Here is a 23,080-nt window from a genome sequence, read left to right as displayed (position 1 = left end):
AATTGATCATAAATATCGTGTTGACAGATCACATGAACAGCAAAATTTACAGAGAGTTCTATTTATTGCACTCTTTCTTTTGTATCTGTTTAGGAAATAGAAGACAATAGAGACTGTTCATTACTCTGAGAACAAAAATGTTTATATTAGTGTGACTTTGAGGTTATGTAGAGTCACAGGCATGCACATACAGAGCTTTAAAAGAAAAGAGATTTGTTCATATACTTTAGTCCAGAATAAAGACCCAAGTCCCCCTAACAGTTTAGTTATCAGCTTCCACGTGACTTTGTGAGGAAGGAAATTGTGTTTCACGTGGGAATGTAGTGCTGATTATATGTTTTTGAACAGAAATTGTATTCAGGTTTTTAGAAATATACTTGTAAAATGTGGAGAGGTATTTATATTCAGAAACTGCTAGATTCTTGCCTTTAAACAACAAGTCCTTTTTCAATATATATCGTAAATAGTATTTAGATAGATTTTGTCATTTATTTTTGCTTTCATTTCAGTAAAAGAGTGGCATTTTTATTGAGTCTCTGTTTATTCACAATTATCCTGTAATCAATTACAGTATTCCTTTTCACCTTTTTTGTTTTGTTTTATGGTTTGTTTTTTGAGGGGGGACAGGGAGCCTTTTTTTAAAAACTCTATTGAAGAAAGATTTAATTGTAGAAATCTTATTATAAGATACACTAAGGGTTTGTGGTTTTATTTTGTTTTCCAGGAACACTGATACACCATTTCTTCTTGTCCTCTCTTATCTTCATGTCCATACTGCTCTATATGCTTCAGAAGATTTCAAAGGAAAGAGCAAGCATGGTTTATATGGTGATGCAGTGGAGGAAATGGACTGGAGTGTAGGTATGTCACATATGCTTCTAACAGCAGTGGAAGGAATTCTTGATGACTTGTGTTCATGTTCACCAAATTGAGACCAGCAATTTGTGTCTATAGTATATCTGTCATACTTGTCCTTTATACTTATGGGAAAGAAATAGTCATTTAGAAAGCACAATAATCTGAGATTTTGCAATATCTACTTTATTGACAAATTTATTGTGTCCTACAAAAGCAGTTCCCTTCTTTGACTGTGAAGGTGGTCTATAAAGTATGGACTTACCAGAGATGTGGACATCTAACTGTGGACTTTTGAAGCTGAGAAGTTAAATCTAACCCTCTGAGCTTCTGAATGCATCTGGCCTATCCAGATTATCCTTATAAAACAATTTATTATTTAAAAAAGTTATCATATGATATCAGAATCCAAATATTTTCAAATTAGTTCTATAATATGCACTGTTGGCAAAACTAATTTGCTAATTATTTCAGTGAGTTCTCTGAATTACTGAAATTTCAGAGCCTTCCATTCTCTCTGAGCCTGGAGAGGACTTGGTCCTTAAATTTTTCAACAGGCTTCCGTTATCTCTAGATGTATAGAAGTGTTTCTCTGATTCCACAGATAATCACCTGGGAAAACAAGTAACAGTTCATGTTTGTAAATAATCATAGAATAGCAGTATTGTAGGTGCTAAAGATGACTTTATGGTCCTCCTTCCTGTATACCCCTAGTTGATTCTCTTGTCAGTACAAGTCAATGCAAACTGGCTTTCTTCAAGAAAGCTTTCTGACTAAATTGCTATAAACAGATATTTAGCTTTGGTGCATACATAAATTATGCCAGCATGTGCAGTTGAACGTGTATCCTTTGCATATTTTGCATCAAGAATTCTAGTTGCAGAAACAGTGGGTAAAAGGCAGCACAGCATACTTAGTGATTTGTAATGTACTTATTATAGTATTCACAGGAATGAGGAGTACTGTTGTGGGAAACTGTAATGTGCTTAGGAAGGGTTTTCAATGTAGGACATAACAGTCTTTTGTAAATTATGTTTTGTAAAGAGACAGCAGGTTTTGTTTTATTCCAGTTCTATCAACCCTGAATCTTTACCATGTCTATCAGTGGCCATCAGCATTTGGTCAATTGGGTACTTGCATTAGATAAAAGAATACATCTGTTATAATTTCTGTTTGCATCCACGTTGTAGCAATCTACTGGGCATTAGCTGGTTTTACTCTCTGTGTTTGATTTCGTGTTTCTTTTTCTGTTGTGCAATATTTACCTTATTCCAGCCTAATTGGTTATTTGCTGCTGCCATTACATTTTGCTGTTTCCTTGCTGCCCCAGAGAGTGTCTCTAGAGTTTAAACAGCAAGTTGGAAAGCAGGGTAGTTGACATGCTGCTGTTTCAGGCTATTTAGTGATGCAGAGGTGATAACAGGTTGAAAAACACTGCTCTTTTCCAGAATGACCACAGGCTCTTAGGAGATGTGTCAAATAAACCAACTGTAGGACAGAAGCATGCTATTTAAAAAGCTTGGGCTAAATCAGAGATACAAGTTTAATGGGGATAATATGGGAAATTAGAACAAATTTAGAGAAGATACACAAGATTCCTCCAGTATTTCCTGTTCATTACAGGAGCATCAGAGACAGTAGAGCTAGCTTAATCAGGAAACAGATCCACAGATCCACAACTGTCATTTACAAGTATAAAAGTAATATTTGGGTTTTTTTTTTTCAGTTGGTTTGGTTTTTTTCAGTTTTGGCTATGTCTTGTAAGATCTTGTTGATGAGAGATGGCATATTTGCTCCAGGATGTAGAAAATGTGTTTAGTTCCTCTACTTCTTTCTCCTCCATTATTAGTGTGATGAAAAAAAATAAAAGTCATGGCTGTCATTTTGAAATGAACCTGGAAAAATAATATCGCTTTTCTTTTTCTCAGTTGAAGGGAGTACTTATTTCCATTAACCTCCACTGAAAAGTCCAGTTTTAATGCATCAGCTATGTCAGAGAAAGTAGATTGATTCACCGTACTGCTGATATCAGTAACCAGTATGTTCTTGGAAATGCCTCTGAAGATGCTACAGTAGAAAAATGTAAAAAAAAAATTTCTAGAAAAGATGAAAAAGTGAATACTGTGAGCTTTTCAGAAATGGAGGTTTTATCATTCACTTGACAGAAATTAGTATTTATGCATAGATGAATGTAACTTGCAAAAGCAGTAAGAACAATATAGCCCAGATATAACACTATGCTGCAAGACTTTCTAAGTAAAGACAGCACAGCACATGAAGAAAACATGAGTGTATTCAAAACTACGTTATAGAACAACATCAGAAATCTTTGACCTTTGGTAGGAAAAATACACCAACTTTCACTGAGTTCTAAAAGAAATTTGCAGTGCTTTCTGAAGAAATTTGCAGTGCTTTCTGCTGACTGAGACATGTTGTGGAAGACCCTTGTGGATGACTTAAAAAAAAAAGAAAGGAGTGGAAAGGGAGTAGAAGTTGCAAGTAGAAGTACTACCAGGTACCAGTGATGAAGAAGACATAAAGACTGAATAATGGAATACAACTGAAATATTATTCCCATTTGAGAGATCAGATGGAATCAGAAAGACTTTAGGTGCCATTTTAAAGGGAGAAAGCAAAAGCTTTTCTTGTAAGATGGAAAAGTCCACTCAAGACTCAAAATTCTAAACACAAAACAATTCCATTTTCTTTTGTTTATTTATTGAGAATCAATGCCAAATTGGATAATTATTCAATTGTAAGGCAATAGTCATACTAGGAGGACAAAAGCCCAAAAGACACATGAATAAAATACTCTTAATATTTCATATTTGTGACTTGTTAAACCAATACTGAAGAGTATAATTACAATCCACGTCAAAAATCCAAAATGCAAAGCCTCTTGTTAAGCTTTGGGACCATGTATGTCTATTGCTTTTTCATACTGATGTGTGTATAACAGAATTTAATGTTGAAAGCATTCACAGTTATAATGTCACTGCATGTGACATGCCTTAGAAAATTATTCTCTGGCTAATAACATTAATTTTCTTTCAATGTAGGCTAAGCACCTTATTAATGCTATTAATTATAATTTATATGAGAGCAGATGAAATAATCTTACAGTATAAAAATGGAAAAAGAAATGATGAATGAATCAATGAATGCACTATCATCCTTTTCTTCCTTCCTCTATTCCCTTCTTTCATTCCTTCATTCCTGATTGAGTATAGGAAGAAAAATGGATATGTCCAGAAATTGTTTTTTATGTAAATTGCATTACAGTAATTTAATCCAAAACAGATCACTGCAAAGAGTTTTGGAGCCCCCTGTAGACTTGCATGCAAGCTGTGTGAAGACACTAATCCAACACCACTTTTGCAAATGGCTGGTTATTATTTTGTTAGCAGCAGCAGAACTACATTATCAGGTCTTCTTCCTTTCTAGGATAATCCCAACTGAAAGGCTTAGATGTAAAAAAGTCTCGGAAATTGTAGTCTGTCACTGGCTGGGTAACTGTAAAGTGGAGGCCTTGTCTGGATGTCTTTATTATATGAATGTCCTGCAAGCTGAAAACCCTTAACTGCCTCTCTCCCATGATCTTTTGACCTGTCTTAGGATCAAGTTAATATTATAAGAAAATATTACAAGTCATCAGATGTTAGTTTTTTAGAGGGAAGGGGAAGGGGAAGGGAAGAATTTTATAGGGAGAGTATAGCTCACTATGTTCCCAGTACCAGAGGGATAGAGAGCTACTGAATAGTGTCCTGCATAGGGTTTTAAGAAAGACTAGAGCATTTTTTAGGAAAAACCTGGGAGAGCTGGGACTGAAGCCCTATTTAGCCTGGAGAAGAGAGTATCTTTTTGTCCTATATAAATACCTGAAGGAAGGGTCCAAAGAGAATAGGCCCAGGCTCTTCTCATTTGTACCCAGTGGCAAGAAGAAATGGGCACAAATTGAAACATGTGAGGTTTCCTCTGAACATCAGGGAAAACCTTTTTACTCTGAGGATGATCACACACTAACACAGGTTGCCACAGGGGTGGTGAAGTGTGGAGATGGTCCAGTGCTCCAAGTGGCCTTTGTTTAAGCAGCAGGCTTGGGGGAGTTAGCCTCCCGAGGTCCCTTCCAACATCAATCATTCTGTGATTCTGTGAGATGTTGGAGAAAACAAAAAAAAAATCTGTTTACTAAAGTCAAATCATATTTGAAACAAAATCAAATACAACCTTTAAAAATCGTTGTAGAGGAACAAAGGAATGCTGAAGCAAACAGAAGCAAGATGCTGTCCTCCTCTGCTCTTCTCTAGTATGACCCCACCTGGAGTAATGCATCCAGGTCCAGAGGAGAGCCACAGAAATGGTCAGAGGTCTGGAAACAATCTCTGAAGAAAGGATGGAAGAGCTGAGGTTGAGGAGCTTGGAGAGCTCAGATTGTTTAGCCTAGGGAGGGAAATGTTCTAGGGTTATTGCTGTCTTTCAGTATATAAAGGGGGCCTATAGAAAAGGTGGAGAGAGACTTGCTGCCAGTGGCTGTATAGACAAGACAAGGGGCAATGGTTTTAAACTGAAAGTGGACAGCTTAAGGTTAGCTATTAGAAAGTAATGTTTGTTATGAGGGCAGTGAGACAATGGACCAAGTTGCCCAGAGAAGTTCTGGCTCTCCCATCACTGGCAGTATTCAGGGTCAGGTTGTACAGGGCTCGGAGCAATGTGGCAGGGAGATTGGACTAGATGATCTTTGAAGTTCCCTTCCAATCCAAACCATTTTGTGATTCTCTACTACTGTGATTGACAAATTTTGAGGATGCTAATGACATTTTAAGTAGATTTTCCTTACAAGGAAATAATATCCTATAATCTTTTTTTTTAAGTAAAAGTAGCTGTGTAATTAAACCTTAGATATCTGAAGAAATTGAACCTTACATGAGGAACATTTATGACTTGTTGAAGCATTTGCAATACTCTGCAACACAACTGTCTGGGGTGACATGTAGCCTGTACTGCAATGCAGCAAGGCAGATGTAAAGTATACTTCACTGCGGAAGGACAGTTGGGGTACAATCTAGTAGGACTATCTGAAAGTCAGACCGCTTTTCAACTGTTTTTTTTTTTAATTCCACTGTTATCATTATTAAGAATTTTCTATAAAGACATATCTTCACTAAGCACTTTCAAAGAGGAAGAGAAGGGCAGAAGCTCCACCAAGCCAGCTAAAGACTTTTGTGAAAAACATCTAATTTATTTATTTATTCCCTAATGAGATTTCCTAGTGTTGTAAAAGAGATTATATCAGTAATATGTGCAGGATTAAGTTGTGGCTCTAATCTCTATACCACCCAATTGTGAGATGATGAAAACAAAATCCTTGCATACCTTTTATCTGATGAATTTGTGCATGTTTAAATAGTTAATATGCTAAGCAAGTGAACTTGATCACATCCTCTTCTTTTAATCTTTACTCTGTTCTGGAATGATGTAAATGAAAGGTCCAAGTGAAAACCATTCCAATTTAATATAAACTATTTTTAATGACCCCTCTGGCATCTTTCTCTCTTTTTAGTAATAGATGTACTACCACTTCATTAGTAAATGAAAATAATGCTTTCAAAAGAATTAACAAAACAAAAATTACTTTGGAAAATGTAATGGATTTAGGAGACAGAAAACTGAACAATGCCCAAAAGACTCATAGGAATTCTTGCTCTGATGAAAGTAACATAGTCTAATGCATTCACAAAACAAAAAGAAAAAAGAATAATTTTTTTTCACTTTTTAAAGTCATTGTTTTAAACTTACAATCCTTCAAGCTCTTAAAGTTGACTTATTATTTTTAATTACAAAGTAATTAAAATTTAATTTTAATATTCATTTCAAGTTATTCTGGCCTAAGAACTTACATTCTTAGAGGTTGAGTGTTGGGGGTTTTATGGGGGTTTTGTGGGCTTTTTAAATATTCTTTCCAATACTGAACAGTAACTATCTTCCTTCTGGTAAACAGCATAGTATTATTAAATTTCATCAGAAATCAATATTTCTTCATTTACATATAATTGTTAGTGGTTGTTATTTTGAATTCTCACATCTTTGTATCACTTTGTAGTGTTTGTATACTTTGAACCTTTATTTAGAAAGCCATTCTACAAGGGACGACCTAAAAATGTACCATAAATCTGAGAAGTCTGAATTGTACAAAAAATCAAAAAAACCATTATTAATAATATGAGAAGAAAAAAGGAATAAATTCCTATTGCTTTGAGAAAAAAATTAATGAGCTATCCTTTTTTTTTTTTTTTCAAGAAAAAATCCTACACACCAAGATAAGCCTAATTTATCATGGCTTTTCACCTCATGCAGTCATTTGTAACAGTGCAACATCTATTTAAAAGATAAGCAAAGCAGAATGATGCCACATGATCAGAAGCACCAGATAAGCACTGATCTTATCCAGCTACTGTGAATGTGACATAATGTTAGCTGATCCTGAAAACTGAAAAATAGAATTAAAAATCTGGAGATGGATGCCTGATGCTAATAGTGCATTCCTTGACCTTGCTTTTCTGAATGTATACTGGTGTAGAAGGTTTAATATTAGGCTGGTTTTCTTATCATAAAAGATGTTCAGCCAGCACTTCTGAGGAAGAAAGTATTCAGCCACTACAGGTATTCTGTGACTAGGATAGAGTTTTCCCACCCTGTCTTGCCATTCTTCTCTTATCCAAGCATTAAGAGACCGTTTCTTCAGCTACTAAGACAGTAGTTAGGCTCTTGAAGCACATTCACTCTTCAGGTCACATCTGTGAAAATTGTCAATGTGGGTGCAGATTAAAAACATTTGTGGTTCTGCCTTTTATGATATGGATGTGTTCCAGTTACAATCTGCTCTAAACCCAAAACCCATTTCATATGTCACTAAGCAGCAATGACTTTCAGTCACTACTGAATGGGACCAAATTTAAGAGGTGACTAGGTGATGAAGGATTCCTGTTTCCACTATGATAAGCCTCCTGATCTACCTAATCCTCCTTAAGTACAGTTTATTTTTATATATCACATCTTTGTATACAGCAAAGCTCCTTCTCAGAACATTTTTTACAAGATTACAAGGCACATCTTAAGTCGCCATTTCTGTAGGACTTTTTAATCAGTCATGTTCAAATAATGTCTTAGTACTCCATGATGGAAAAATTCAGTGTAATGTAGTTTGTGGTAATAGTGCTGTGTGGTTCAAAATTTGCTGCCAGCTGCTTAAGAGTTTTTTTGGGTTTTTTTTTGCATCTGATATTGCAGAAGTTAAATTGTCAGCAGAACATGTGATAGGACATTATGCATTTTTCTTTGCAAAAATGTAATCATGTAATGTTCAAAAATGTAAATGCTTTCTGTTAATTATGAAGCTCCTAAAATTTGGTCTATTTCAAAAACAGTGGCATGACATCTAACACTGTGTTAGATCAAAATGCTGTAATTGGTGAAAGAAAATTAACATTACTCTTAGACAAGCTAATTTCCATTAGTAAGAGAAAGCTCAAAGGCTGTTTAAGATAAAGTTGAAAAAAGAGAGAATCCTGATGACTCCAAGCAATGAGAATAAATCCAGGCAAGGAGGATAGGAAGTTCTCTAATGAAATGTGCAACCAACCTTTTGTTTCACCTTTGCCTCTGAAGTTTAATTTTACATATAAATGGTATGGTTGGATTTTGCTCCTTGCTTAAAGTGGGTAGGGAAAACCATTATCAGTGAGATTAAGAACACAGCAAGATTAAAAACAATTGAGAACAATTAAGAACACAGATTTAAGACAAAATTGACCTGCAGGAATTCAAGTCCGTATGGACAAAGGTCTGAGTATGAATATTCAGATAAAGGTTGCAATAAGGAAACAAAATGGGGCTAATTTTATTCAAATTGGAGATAATCTCCAAAAAAGAGACTGGAAAAACAGTTCTGAGGAAGCTGCTAAAGGTTTTGCTCGTCAAGGGCCTTTGCATAGCAACCTTTTTAGCACAGATACTGTGAAGCTTTTAAGAAAAATTATATTTGCATTGTGCTAGAAAAACTCCACATGAATTTAATAAGCCAGGTATCCGGAGCAAGGGATCAGAATGACAGACTAGTAGCTTTGGTGGAAGTGTTACTGTTGTCTGCCTTAACCTTCAGCCCTGAATTAGGAACATGACTTTTGCCATCCTTTTTCTTCAATAGTTGGACACTGAAAGCATATCTATGTAGGTATTTATGGAGCTTGTAATCAATGGTTTTACAAAGAATTTGACTGTGCTAGAGAAGGAGAAGAATGTTGCTCGTAGTTGTTGCATGTCTATGAAAGAAGCCTAAACATGAAACTAAGGAACAAAGAAACTGAAAATGTCAAGGATTTTTAATCTGTGTATTTAAACCTTCTCATTCACGCCTCTTCCTTGTACCTTCAGATAGTTTTTTAGTGGATTACCCAGTACCTTACCATGGCTGATACAGCCCATAAATGCATACAAACATGCAGAAGGCACACATGAACATTGTAAGACTATGAAGTCAAGTACTCAAAGATGGAAAAAAATCATTCTTTCTATGCTTATGTCTCATGGTACAGTTTTTTAACACATGTTTACATGCTATTTCTTTTCCCATTGGAATCCTCTCTCCTTATCAGAGTGTCTTCTTAATGAGCAGCTTCTCAACAGTAGGTATATTCCTTATTGTTAAATATGAATTCTCATGTTTTATTTAACACATGCTATTGAAGTTCTGTTTTGAAGACAGATACTTTGACATGTCTCATCTCTTCTGTGTCAGCACTTTGCTACAGTGTATAACAGATTTGCAAATAAGCATTTTCACAAAGCTTTTGTAAGATAGGAGAATCTCATTAATCTGTTTCCCAGAAGAAAAACTGAGACACAGAGATGATGTTCAGTTTTAACTCCTGAGATATAACTTTGTTGCTAGTCACCCACTAATCCAGATCTGGATCTATAGTAAAGCATTAGGACTTTAATTCAGTTGGTATGGGATTTGGGAAGGGAGAAAGATATGTAATTTTTTTCACAGTCTTTATCCATGTTGGAGGCTGGAAATGGTTAGAATGTGCACCTGGACTCAGGAACTCAGGTTTTCTTCTGGTCCTGAGGACTAAGTGGTACGTTTTAAGGATAATTAAATATCTTTTCCAATATATAAACTGTAATGATATGAATGTTTTCTGTAATGACTCAGGGAATGTCTTCCAGACTTTTGCCATTTTTTTCATAGCTGGCTGCATATCAATTAGCTGAAGAAAAAACGCTAAAACTGATCATGTGCATTTCAGTTTCAGTGATGATACTGAGAATACTAGAGATTCTTTTAAAATAATCCACAATGGTTTTTTGGAGAGAAATATTAAACTTTTTCATGCTTCTTTTGAAATGTATGTTAATTGTTTTGAGTCTGTGCTGCTTAAAAAAAGGTGATCTAATTCTGAGTGAAAGCAGTAATCATACAATAAAGCTTATGACAATATAGATTCTGTATTCTTCATCAAAACACTGGTTCCTGTTAGTGAATTTCCATGCAGAATTGCATACTGCTGAATCACAAGGCTCAAATTCCAGGTGGTAATAAGCTCTTATTGATGAGGTTCATAGAACTGGCTTTTTATTGACTCTGGCTGGTAATCTTTCAATGGTACATTTGACTGCCAAAACAACCACACTATATAATAGGCTGGGTGGTAATACTACTAAAGATCATTATTTTTAGAAAAACAGTTGCTTATATTGCATTAAAGAAAGCTTTTTATTGCTTTCTGTATAATAACAAAATATAATAATGAGATAAATCATGAATTTTTTAGGGCTAGGAGAAGTAGTAGAGTAATGATGCAGTGATTAGTGAAAGGCAGGCTGGTAAAGTGGTAATTTTGCTCTGGAGCTTTTCCCCTCACCACTTCATTGTAAAAAAAGGCATTTATTTTTCAATTCAAGATGCCAATTAAGAAAAACCAAAACAGAATCTTTATTTTTCTTTTCTATCACTCTTTTATAATACTGATGTTTGTGGGGCAAGGGTTGTGTGTTTCACAGTGTACTCAGGTTATGTTTTACTAATTTGAATGCTTTCTTTTTGTTTTTGCTTTCTTTTGACTTTGTATACACAGTTCTATTTTTAAATTATTCTCTCTCCCTACCCATGAAACTTTCTTTATAAAATTTCCTTATGAAGAGCACATTTCAGTAACTCTGAGAACACTGAACTGATTTTGTATTACAGTAGTAAGCTCAATATCCAAAGGAACACCTGACCCCTAAGGGCTAACTTGCTTACTTGGGATGAGCAAAAAAAGACTCCATAATAATCAAATTCTTGCCTTAGACCAGCATGAAGTTATATTCTACAGCTTTAGTGGATCTTGCAGCCTTATAATTCCACAAGAGGGGAGGCAGAGCATCCTTCTCTCCCTTACCTCCTTTTTTTCTAACCAGCTTCCAGACAAAATAGAAAGAAGGAGAAGGAGGAAAAGAAGAGAGGAATCTTCCTTTTTCAGCAAGTGCCCTTTTAGCAAACTACTGGATGGACTTGTCTATAATGTCACACTTACATTGCCTACGATTAAGTGTGACTAACTTAAGTCCTTCTGTTTACATGGCTTTATAATACTGTTGCCATTTCACTGCTGTGAAGGTAAAGGACTTTGGCTCTTTAGGCTCTTGTATCTCAGTGGTTGAGATAGTTGTGGGTTAGAAATCAAGCTTTCTTTCTTTTCCTAATAAGACTTGCATCAAAAAACAAAGCAGGAAACAAGAAATAATACAAATGTAACTGCATTTTAATCCTAAAGAAAAGAATGGCATAGCCCTAAAAAGCAGTATAAATTTTGTCTTCCTGTGAATCCAAAGATAACTTAATGCCAGATGTTTGAAAGAAATTAATAGTTCAGGATGCCTCATTATTTCTAGTAAAGTCAGGGAAGATACTAGTTGTGCTAATGTGAAAAGTATAGCCAATATAGAGTATTCAATGTATAGTATGTCTCTGTGTAAAAGGTAGCAAAGTGCTTCTAATCCAGAGTTCAGTTGATTTTGACATCACAAAATCACAGAGCATATATTATGCAAGTAATAAATGAATACTTTTTTTATTTGTTTGTAATTCAAACACATATAATTTATCCTTTCCATTTGGCAGATTAAAAATTGGACATGAGCCAGCAGTGTGAATTTGCAGCCCAGAAAGCCAACCATGTCCTGGGCTGCATCTAAAGCAGCATGGCCAGCAGGATGAGGGTGGTGAATCTGCCCCACTACTCTGCACTTGGTAGATCCCACCTGGAGCCCTGCATCCATCTCTGGGGTCCTCAGCACAGGAAAGATGTGGGCCTCTCAGGACTGGCCTAGAGGATGTTGGTGAAGATGAGAAGAGGGCTGGAGCACCTCTCCTATGAAGACAGACTGAGAGAGCTGGGCTGAGAGAGAGCCTGGAGAAGAGAAGGCTCTAGGGAGAATTTATAAAGGAAAATAAATTATAAGAAAGACTGGAGAAAGACTTGATACCAGTACTTGTAGTGATAGGACAAGGGACAAAAGTTTTAAACAACAAAATGGTAGATTTAGATCGGACATTGGGAAGAAATATTGGACAATGAGGGTAATAAGACACTGGAACAGGTTGCCCAGAAAAGTTGTGAATGCTGCATCATTGGAAGTGTTCAAAGCCAGATTTTAAGTAACCTGATCTAGTGACAGATGTCCCTTCCTAAGGCAGGGAGGTTGGCTAGATGATCTTTGAAGGCCGGTTCCAAACCAACATCAGGATAGAGTGAGACACAATGTAACTAGCACATCCTACAGAACAATGTTTGAACCTCTTAGCCGGATGTTATGAGCAAAGTGCTACTACAATGGCTTTTTTACCAGCATTTTTTAAGAGGCACAAAATTGGCAGTTGTGCTTAAAAAAAAAACAAAAAAAAAAAAAAAAAAAAAGCCTAAAACCTTTCTGCAGGACATTTCCTAAATATTCTTGCCTGTTTAGAACTGAGGTAGTCAAGCTCCATATCCTCAATTTCTCAGTCCAACTTTTGTGTGATTCTGCTGCAGTTTGCCAATCTTCTGTGCAATAACCCCCAGGTGCTGCTTGTAAAAAAATAGATGGCCTAGTTAAAGAGAGCTTTGAGGACTTTCTTGGCAAAATATTCTAGACAATAATATCACATTTACCTCTCAGAATGTAAACTGATTTTTGATGAGACATTTAATTACTTCCCTGGTTATATATTATCTTTAGGAATTCATGGTAAAATAGTAGAAAATAATTGTTTTAAATAGGAGGAATTGGTATATTAAATATATTACCAGGAAATGTGTGCAAATACTCTGTCCGACTGTTACCATATTTACTTATTGAATCGTGATAACAATAGAGTCAGTTCCTGTGTATAGCCAGCCATACTTTTCCAGTGCCTTCTAGAGCAGAAATCTGTTTGCTGGATTGTACTTACTTCTCTCTGCATGTCATACTGAAACACAGTGTGTTACAGAGCTATTTGTGTGAAATGTGAAGATTCCAAACATTTCCAGTGCAAGGACATCTGTTTATATATAAATTCTTAAAATTGATTTTATACGTTCAGAAATTATTAGTTCATAAAAAAATACATTAATAGGGAAGAACTAACCCTCTCGCATTTGGTTCTAGGACCATATATATATTCAGTTTAAAACTTAGTCTGATAGTAGTAAATGTTTAAACCTTTGAAGACATAAGAAGAGTTTCTTTTATCACTCCCCATTTATGCAATCAATCACAATCAGCATATATTGGAATGGTCAAATACCTGAAGCCTGTGTGCTATTCCCATAAGTAACAAATATGCTGCTTGGGGCCTTCAAGTGGTTATTTGCCATCTGTTCTTTGGAGAGTTTACCTTGGCAATAACTCCTCTCTTCCCCAAATAGTGTCTAATTACAGTTAGGCTAATTTGTTCCATGTATCTATACAAATATTTCAGCTGATTTGTGGTGTTTTTGTCAATGATCCTTCCTCATCTCAAATTTAGCCTTCAGATTTATCCTAAAAACACATCTCACTGTGATCCTTATATGCAAGGCAGAGCCCTTTCAGAATTCTGTCTTGCCTTCACACAGGAAAAATACATTGGTCCATTTTTGTAACTTGTCATTGCAAACAAAATAACACATGGCATTCATAGTGTTAAACCTTTGTAAACTCAGATTAATTATTAATCTCACATGTAAAATACTCATGTTATTGTTTTATTATTATATGAGTGAAAATTAGAGAAAAGGCAAAAAAATGAGCCTAAAGGTCTCAGCGCCCCCTCTGATCTCATGACTCCACCATGTCTTAGGGGCATCAGACACATCTTGGTCTGATGCCCCTCTGATCAAGCAGAGTCCTCAAGTAGTCCCAAACCAATTTAAAACAAGAATGGCATATTCTTTTTTCCAGGCCTCAGACCAGAAAAAGGCAGATTTTCTTCCTCAAAGGCATCTGCTGTGCTACTGAATACTACTTTGAAACTTCAACAAAAACTCTTTTTGAATAGGCTGTGAAATTTTTTTCAAGAGGACTTAGATGAATTAAGGAACCAAAGTGCCATTTCATGAGATAATGAGTAATCTTTTTGAGCTAGTAATCTATCATCAATGAGGATGACCTGAAAAATTATTTACCTTCCCTTCAGACAGGATCCTCTGGAACTGAAGTCAGCATATATTTGTCATGTTTAATACACATACATATACCAGGGGAAAAAGGCACCAAATCATAATTTGTGGGTCTCAGTGTATTTGTTTGTATTTTTTTCCTTAATTCTGAATATCATCTAGAGAAGACAGAGTAGAGTCTACATCATTAGTGGAAAAATCCCTTGAGAGAATTTTCATTGTCAGGTTTGCTTTCTTACTGGTAGTAACAGTGTCTATACAGAGATTCATTATCAAGTAACATGTTTTGGAGATGGTGATTTCACAGTAGGCTTTGAGTGTCTAGTAGCACTTAGGCACAAAAGTTGGAGAAGTAGGTGAATTAACAAGAGTGCATGGTGATCCTCATGTCAAGGAGAAAAAAAAAACTTGTATTGTCACTGAGTTAACTCACACCTACTTTCATGTTAGATTAGATTTGCACAATTAAAATCAGAAAACCAGGAAATTAAATTTATTGAGATTTCATTATGAATATTGTGAGTTTGCGGGCCCCAAGTTGGGCAACTCCCTGGGGGCTCCCCTTGCAGGGTAGACCCTTCTGGAGGAGTTCTGTGTCAGGAACGAGAGACGCATTGGACTTTTTCAGTCTTCAGCTTCTGTTTATTGTTATCTTATCAAAACTTCAGCACACTGTCTGCACCAGACTCTGTGTGCAGGAGAAACAGCACAAAAATGGCTAACAATCTCGTGTTACAAGGCCTTTTAAGTCTAATCAAAAACTAAATTACCCAATTAAGAAGTGACACATACATTATTTTCCTTTCTAACTCAATAACTGACCCCTAAAGACCCGCAATGCGCATTTTTTTACCCAATTACAAGATACCACCTAAACCCAAGAAGAAGAAGGTAGAAGGAAGAAAAATGAACTTGAGACAACACCCTATGTCCTCCATCTTGAACCCATCTATAACATACTAAAAATCCTAAAACCTAAATTTCTCACCCATGTGGCATACTACACTACTCTCTACAATCTCTACAATCTATTTCACACTTTTGTGCTTTCTAGTTTACCTTGAGGCTTTGGAAGTTTTCTCCATGAATGAGGATCAAAGTCAGTGTTCCCCTGGGGGTCAGGACACCCCAGAGCAGACAGAGAAATATTCCCAATGCGCAGGGTTTCCACAGAATATAATTCAATCTTGATAAGACTCCTTTTAACTATATGGCATGTAATTTATTGCAAGTGCTTAAAACCTGCTTCCAAATTCAGCAAAGATGCAAAAATTTGGCTACTGAAAGATGATAAATGTTTATGCTCTAATGTCAGCCAACTTTTTACAGTTTGAATTTTACTTAATAAAAATGAAATAAACAACTGGCAAATGCTTTGACATTTTTAGAAAAGTGCAGAGGATTAAAATGGGGGTTGATTTTTTTTCCCTGCTTTATATTCTTCATAATTCTTCATACATTAATCTGGCAAAATGTTGTCATTATGCATTTGGTTCTAGGACCATATACATATTCAGGTTAAAACTTAGTCTGATAGTAGTAAATGTTTAAACCTTTGAAGACATAGGAAAGACTTTCTTTTATCACTCCCCATTTAAGCAATCAATCACAATCAGCATATATTGGAATGGCCAAATACCTGAAGACTTAAATTCACCTAAATGTCTAATTCAAAATTGAATAGTATCCCTCAGCTGTCACTACAGTTTGCCAAGGTCACACCTAAAGAAATCCCTTTCATAATTTGGAAGAAAACATGGGAGACCTCAAAGTGGGAAATGAGACAATGTCTTTTTCATTATTCATCTTAGTTGTATTTGTGAAATGGCATTTTAGATATGTGCAGAATGAAGATGTAAATTTACTCAAAGTTATCACAGCTGTTATGCAAAATGCAAATTCAGTGGAGTCTCCTAAAATTGCATGACCATTTCTCATATTTTAGCATTTTAAGCAGGCTAAAAATCAAGATTTACGTTAGAAATACATTGACTTATGTTCAACAGATCTAAGGTCTAAAAGTGAATTTCAAGCAATGCATTTATTAGCTAATTTAAATACTAATAAGGAAATAGCTACTGATTAGTTATACTTTTTGACCTGTAATAATCCATCATTAGTGCTGCAGTACAGGAAGCTTTTCCATCCTACATTGTCTATATTGCTGCTATACTTACAGGTCTTCAGACACTTAACTCTGTGCTTCATTATGCACATGCATTTATACATATATCTAAAATATCATTCCAACTTTCATATTTAAAAAATAATTTGAACCTATATGCATAAGAAAAATAAGAGATGTGGTACTCATCTCTGGGAAAAACCTTATGCATAAGTCAAAATTTGGTTGATTTATTCAAAGCTGCTAAACAGTGTGAGTACCTAATCTGCTGTGCACTGTACTGAAAATTTATCCTGAGGGTCTGAAAGACACATTATACTTATAAAACTGTATAAACACTCACAAGTGATTTGCAAGTTTACAGCTACATGGCAATCTAAATCCAAAGAAAAAGCAAGTTCACATTGATAGCTTAGCTGACCACACCAAAGTTGCCTTGTTTTCTGTTTGAAAGACTGCCCTTTTCTGAGTGCTGCTGCTTATTTACTTGTCCCACTCTGAGTCTAGAGGAATCTAACAGAGAACTGTTGTTCTACAGACTATCTGGACCTAAGAACTTCTTATCTGATTTCTAGTAGTAGGTAGTTACATCTGGGGCAGTTGCCTTACCTTACTTCACTTTGAAAAGAATTCAGAATTTTTGAGGCCAGATTCTTAGAATCGGTGACCTGCATATGAAAATCCATACTTTTTGCTTTGTGTACACTGTATGTAAATCCCACTCTCAATGTATCTACAGCATACACAGCTGGAGCTGGATTGTGCTTGCTCTAGACTTCCACTGGAGAATTCATCAATCCTATCATGTTTAAAATTGCCAACAGTGGCAGGTCTGAACTGTCTTCTGAGCTGGAAAAAGACTGTCAACACACCAGAAGAGACTAGAAACCCACTTCAGATCAGCTCTACTGTGGTCCCTGACTAAATGCCCATTAGTAGTGTGAGTGCCTTAGTTGCATTCTCAGGATTTGTCCTTGCAAGTAGACTTTTAAAGAAATCCAGGTCATAAAATCCAAGAGGGCTTTGCTATGGAAACATAAATATGTTAACTGTCCATGATTGGATTTACTGTAAATATACATTCCTGTTACAAATTAAAACACTAATATAGATGTGTTTTTTCAGAACCAGATGCTACTTTTTGGCAGAATTTCCTGTTGACATTGAAGATACCACTAACCTATCATAGCAGGAGCTTTGCACATTTGAGACTCCAGCTATGTACTTTTGGAGAAGAATTTGTTGTATGGATTGTTTCCATTGTGTAACTTTAGAAATAGCAGTGCAGTAGGACTGATTCAAGGCTTTGTACTGAATGCACACTCTCTTTCTGCAGGAAGAACCTTATACCTTTTGTAATTAGTTATGCATCTATTTTCTGTTCTAGTCAAAGAGTCATACTACCTAGTATTCACTCTCACTTTTGAGGTTCATATGCTAATGTCCTCCTTATGAGAATCACTTGTCTTCAAAGGCAGATGTGTTCTGTTGACTGGCTAGATAATGTGCCATAGCACATTCTAATGCTTTGTCCCAGAATTTCCACTCTGCAGTGGTTGTGTTGTAGCTCTGAATGTTAAACAAGTTGCTTGCAGAGTTTATGTACTGTTCATCATATGTGCAGCCACTTCTTGTGTTGCTGTCAATGGTTTTATTATTTTCCATCTTTACCTCAAGTGTTGTACTGAATGACTAGGTCTGAAAGTGATAATTACTTCCCCACTGCAGAGACAAACTAATTTACATATTTTTCAAAGGAAACTGGATGGCTCTGAGCATACTATGGGAACATTTGCATATTTATAACCTGAAATGTACAAAAGCGAAAATTAAGATTGGGCTGTCTTGATCTTAGTTATAAGTTTGTTTTAATACAAAGGTTCTACTCAGTGGATTTTGTAATCAGTTCAGTGCATTAAAGTGAAGTATCTTTTCTTCATCACAGAAAATCAACATAGAGATTAAAATTATTGTTAGCTTGTGAATGATGGTAGGCAGAAGCTGCAGCATTAAGTTTTCATAAGGTGAAAATCTTAGCCTTTGAGCCCTGAAGAGATGATTAACTGTGGCAAAACCTTAAAGTGCTGTAGCAGAAAGGGGCTCCCAAGAGGTTTACTACATAGTAAACCTATGGGTATATAGTTGAAAGACATCAATATACTTTCTGGGAGAAATATGGGTTTCCAAATACTTATGCATGTAGCATTAATTTTTAGGGTTTTATGCCTATATTCAAAGGCTTTCCACTCATAGAGGTGAATGCCTTGAGCTGACTACAAGTTGTGATTCTGGTTTATGATGCTATTCAAAACCAAACATGAGCAGCAGTAGCAAATTCTGAACAGCAAATAAAACCAATAAAACCCCAACACAATCAAAGTGCCTCTTCTAGGCAGTGATGTGATGGGTAATTTTCCCAGGCTGATCTATTGGAATCTTTGTTCAATAATTGTCTCAATCTTGCTGTAAGTTTCTGGATACAAGAGAAGCATGTGAAAGTTTACTGGAGTTGGAAAATAGTGTTACATTATTAGGAATTTCCTTTACTGTCAACTGTCTTTTCCTGATACAGATCCTTAGCCCTCCTTGGGGCTAAAACATGTTTTTTCTTTGAGTCTGACAAACTGCTGTAAAGATTTCATCACAAGTAGGAAGACTACTTTTCTAATGCCTAGATTACACACAGGTATTCTATTTCCTCTAGCTTCTTGTTCACAATTTCAGAAATACTCTAAATTATTTTGAATTAATACAAATAACATTTCTTTCCCATTGACTTGAAATGACAGTAAACTAATTTTTGAATAAAATGCATTTGTTCATTTGCTTGCTTGACTAAACACTTTTCCAAATCACTAACATGTTTGTAAATGCATTATTGTTTTTCAGCGTTTTTACCTTGTTTACAAATGAATAGTCATTTTTATAAACCCTATCTCTTCTTGTAGATGCGTACAGTAGGAGCTTTACATGAGTCAAAACTCAGTAATTATGATCATCATTAGCAAGGCTGGTTCAGCTTCCATTCAGGCTGTGCTAGAGAAGTTGAAAAGTGGCATGGCACTGTGTTTCTTTCCAAAGAACAGAGTCAATTGTTCTTCTCACTTTCATGTGGCTATCACTCCACTGAAACTGGCATTTTCACATTCAGAATGAAACAATTCTTCATAATTTTACACAGCTTGAAACAAGAAGGGAGAGCAGAATACAGAGACCACTCATCAGTATATTTCACAAGAAGCTTCATTCAAATTTTGGAACATTGACGTACTAATTAAAACAATTAACATCTTAATGCAGTCCTCAATCTGTTTTGTATCTTAAAAATATATAACTGTACAAAAAATGTCCAATGATCTAACACCTTTGTCTGCTACATTGTTAGTCATTGCAGAATACATTCCTATAATGGCAGTGGTAGGATTAGCTTGATCTGAAATTCTAGTTGCTAAATAGATGCAGAAATTATGGACCTCCATCAGCTAGATTGATTTGGATATTCAGAAATGTTGTCTTTCCAAATATGTTCTGTTCAAATCAGAAAAAAAAAAAAAAAACTGGTACCATCCACATAGATCAGTACAGCAGTTAATTTTTTATAATGTGGCTTTCAAGCAAGGTATTTTAATTTAAACTCTTTATTGTGTTAACAGGAGTCTTGTGTTTCTTGTGTTAACAGGAGTCACATCATTCAAATGCACTTAAATGTGTCTTATCTCCTGGTAGCACACACTTTGCTGTTTATTTACAGTTTTCATTCGAGTAGGTGCCAGTGTTCAAGATCAAAATAGAAATGGAAGGTTTGCTTGTGAGTGTGTTGTAACTGCCATACTCTGACAATACTGGTTTTTGAATTACCATTCTTAGTCCATCTGTACTGAAAAACAGTACAGATGGACAAATAGTTATACAGATGTTGCTGCTAAGATAAATAGTCATTTTAGCATTCATTAGTTAAACCTAATGCAGGCAATCCTCTGTGTTTCAAAATCCTTTTGAAGGAAATGGCAGTTTTACCATTGAGTTTAACAATGAATGAGAATTTCTATGCATTTTATATGGCTGAGTTTTTTCTAAAATGGGATGTGTTTGAGTGTCAAAATTTAATATTTTTTCAGAGCAAGCCGAGTTACTCAACCTCATTTAAAAAATCATTATAATGTCTTAGATTTAATTTTAATATTAATTTTTAATTTTAAGTTTAATTATCTGTGATAGCAAGACAATTTTCATTGCTTCTCATATCTTCCCAAATTAGTTAGGAAATCAAAGTGGTCATTATTGAATGATTGCCAATGCCTTTGATCACCAGAGATCATTTAATGTTATATACTGACTGCCATTCTCATTTTATTTTCATTTTGGTTTATATATAAGATTAATTTGAAAGTTCAATTTCATCATGAACATGATGTATGTAAAAAAAATATATGGTTGTGCACATCACTGCACATATGTTTCTTTGCACAATACTATTTATTGTCATTGTATTGTAAAATCATAGCTTGATGTAGGTTGGAAGGGAACTCTGAAGGTCATGTAGGCTGTATACCTACATATAATTTACTAATTTATCTTTGTACTCTATGTTTTTATCATCATTGGCACGTTTCCAAGAGATATTGTCATCACTTAGCAAGTACATTCTCCAGTTTCAGAAGCCAATGGGAAATTGCCTCGTTCTTTTCTGGCACTAAGTCCATCCACATCCACCTCATGCAGAAGGCGCATGGTTTGTCAGATGGATCTGCATGATCTTCCCTCCACCCACCAGCTTTAAAATGTCAGCCTTTGTAACAGATTTTCTCAGCTCTGTTGGGAAATTTCAACTCCCACAAGGCTTCAAAATTTACATAAACAAATTCTCCTACTCTTACATTTCTTCTTTGCTCCTACTTTACAAACAAGATCAACAGGTATCTACTTAAATTTAGCAGCTGATGTTCTTTATTCTTGATCCAGTAATTTGAAAAATTAAGACAATCAAACATTCTAAAAATATAGTTTTAAAATGAAATAGCATTAAGAGGCAACTAGAAATAGTAGCAATAAAGTAGGGTAATTACTCCTTATCCAGAAAAAGAGCATAGCAACAGAAACAGTAATCTGAAAACCATTTAGAAGGCTCTGTATTTCAAAGTTCTTATCTCATCCTCTTTGATACAATAATTGGACATCAGATGATGAATTAATTCTTAGTAGTCAGGTTAGCAAATCAAAATTAACATTCAAATTGGACAATTTTTGGATGCTTAAGTAGAAGAATAAAGATAAAATGGTTGTGAAGACAGAATTATCTTTATATTTTCTGAGATCCCTAAAGGACAGGTTCATTGTCAGGCTGATGTGAAGAATTATATTCTTAAGCTTTGGTAGTTTTTCCAGGACCAATAATTTTAGGTCCTAATCAGTATAAAATTCACTGGAGCAAGTCACAAAGAGAATCTTTGCTCTAATTCATACAGAAACGCGTTTTAAAGAATTCAGCCTAAATAGGTTTCAGTATAATTTATATAACTGCAAGGCCCTCCACAGTGCCAAAGTAGTGTGAAGAGCCCTTTGTGAAAATGAAACATGAGCCCATGGTGTCTAAGAGGTACAAGACATATCCCTGTGGATTCTTCTTTTAAATATGTGCGCCTGGGTGTGTTTATTACCATGTGCATTTTGAGTTTAGTTGATGTTTTTCCACATGATGAGATATTAAGGTTTAATTATTAGGTTTGATAATGAAACCACACATACTTTAAAGGTGCTACATGCATTCTTTTACTTTTTTTTTTGTCTTACTCTAACACACACACGGAGATTTTTGCCATGCTGTCTCTATAGGTTGCTAGGCAGCAAGGCTTTACCCCCAGACTGTGAGATCTACTCTGCATGCTGACTCTTTCCTCAGTGTTACTATATATCCTCCGTGGCTTGATTCTTCTTGCTAAGGGATTTCCTTGATTGAGAGCAACTGCTTCCAAAAGTAATTTGCTCTCTGTGGATTAGCCCTTCTCTCTGACGTGCACAAATCCTGTCATACTGTACTTCAAGAAACCCTGCAGCAACTGAGTCATGGTCCCGATTGCTACAAGGCCTGTGTGGTTGGGCCCTACTGTATGCTGCATGTGCCAACTGCTGAGTGTAGGAGATTTTATGTGAAAAGTGGTCTCAAAAAGGCATAAGGACACACATATTCATATGTGCCAAGGTTAATGAAAAAGTCTTTTAAAGTCCCAGCATCCAGAGGAGGGCACAAGGCTGGTGAGGTGCTTGGAACCCAAGCCCTGTGAAGAACAGCTGAGGGAGCTGGGGATGTTTAGCCTGTAAAACAGGAGACTCAGGGGTGACCTTATCACTCTCTGCAACTCCCTGAATGGTGGTTGTAGTCAGGTGGGGCTGGTCTCTTTTTCCAGGCAACAGCTGACAGAACAAGAGGACGCAGTCT

The 23,080-nt window shown here is 35.6% G+C and overlaps 1 protein-coding gene across 5 annotated transcripts in view; it reads left to right on the top strand.

Annotated features, from left to right (window-relative positions):
- Window positions 1-23,080, top strand: part of STS (steroid sulfatase) — a 110,155-nt gene that overhangs the window by 44,303 nt on the left and 42,772 nt on the right. For all 5 annotated transcript variants that reach the window (XM_068180110.1, XM_068180111.1, XM_068180112.1 and 2 more), the window contains one exon: window positions 725-861. In XM_068180110.1, the coding sequence (XP_068036211.1) occupies window positions 725-861 (137 nt within the window). The remainder of the gene's footprint in view (window positions 1-724; window positions 862-23,080) is intronic.

Source organism: Anomalospiza imberbis, chromosome 2 (assembly GCF_031753505.1).
Source record: "Anomalospiza imberbis isolate Cuckoo-Finch-1a 21T00152 chromosome 2, ASM3175350v1, whole genome shotgun sequence".
NCBI lineage: Eukaryota > Metazoa > Chordata > Aves > Passeriformes > Viduidae > Anomalospiza > Anomalospiza imberbis.
This window is presented reverse-complemented; position numbering and strand designations above follow the sequence as displayed.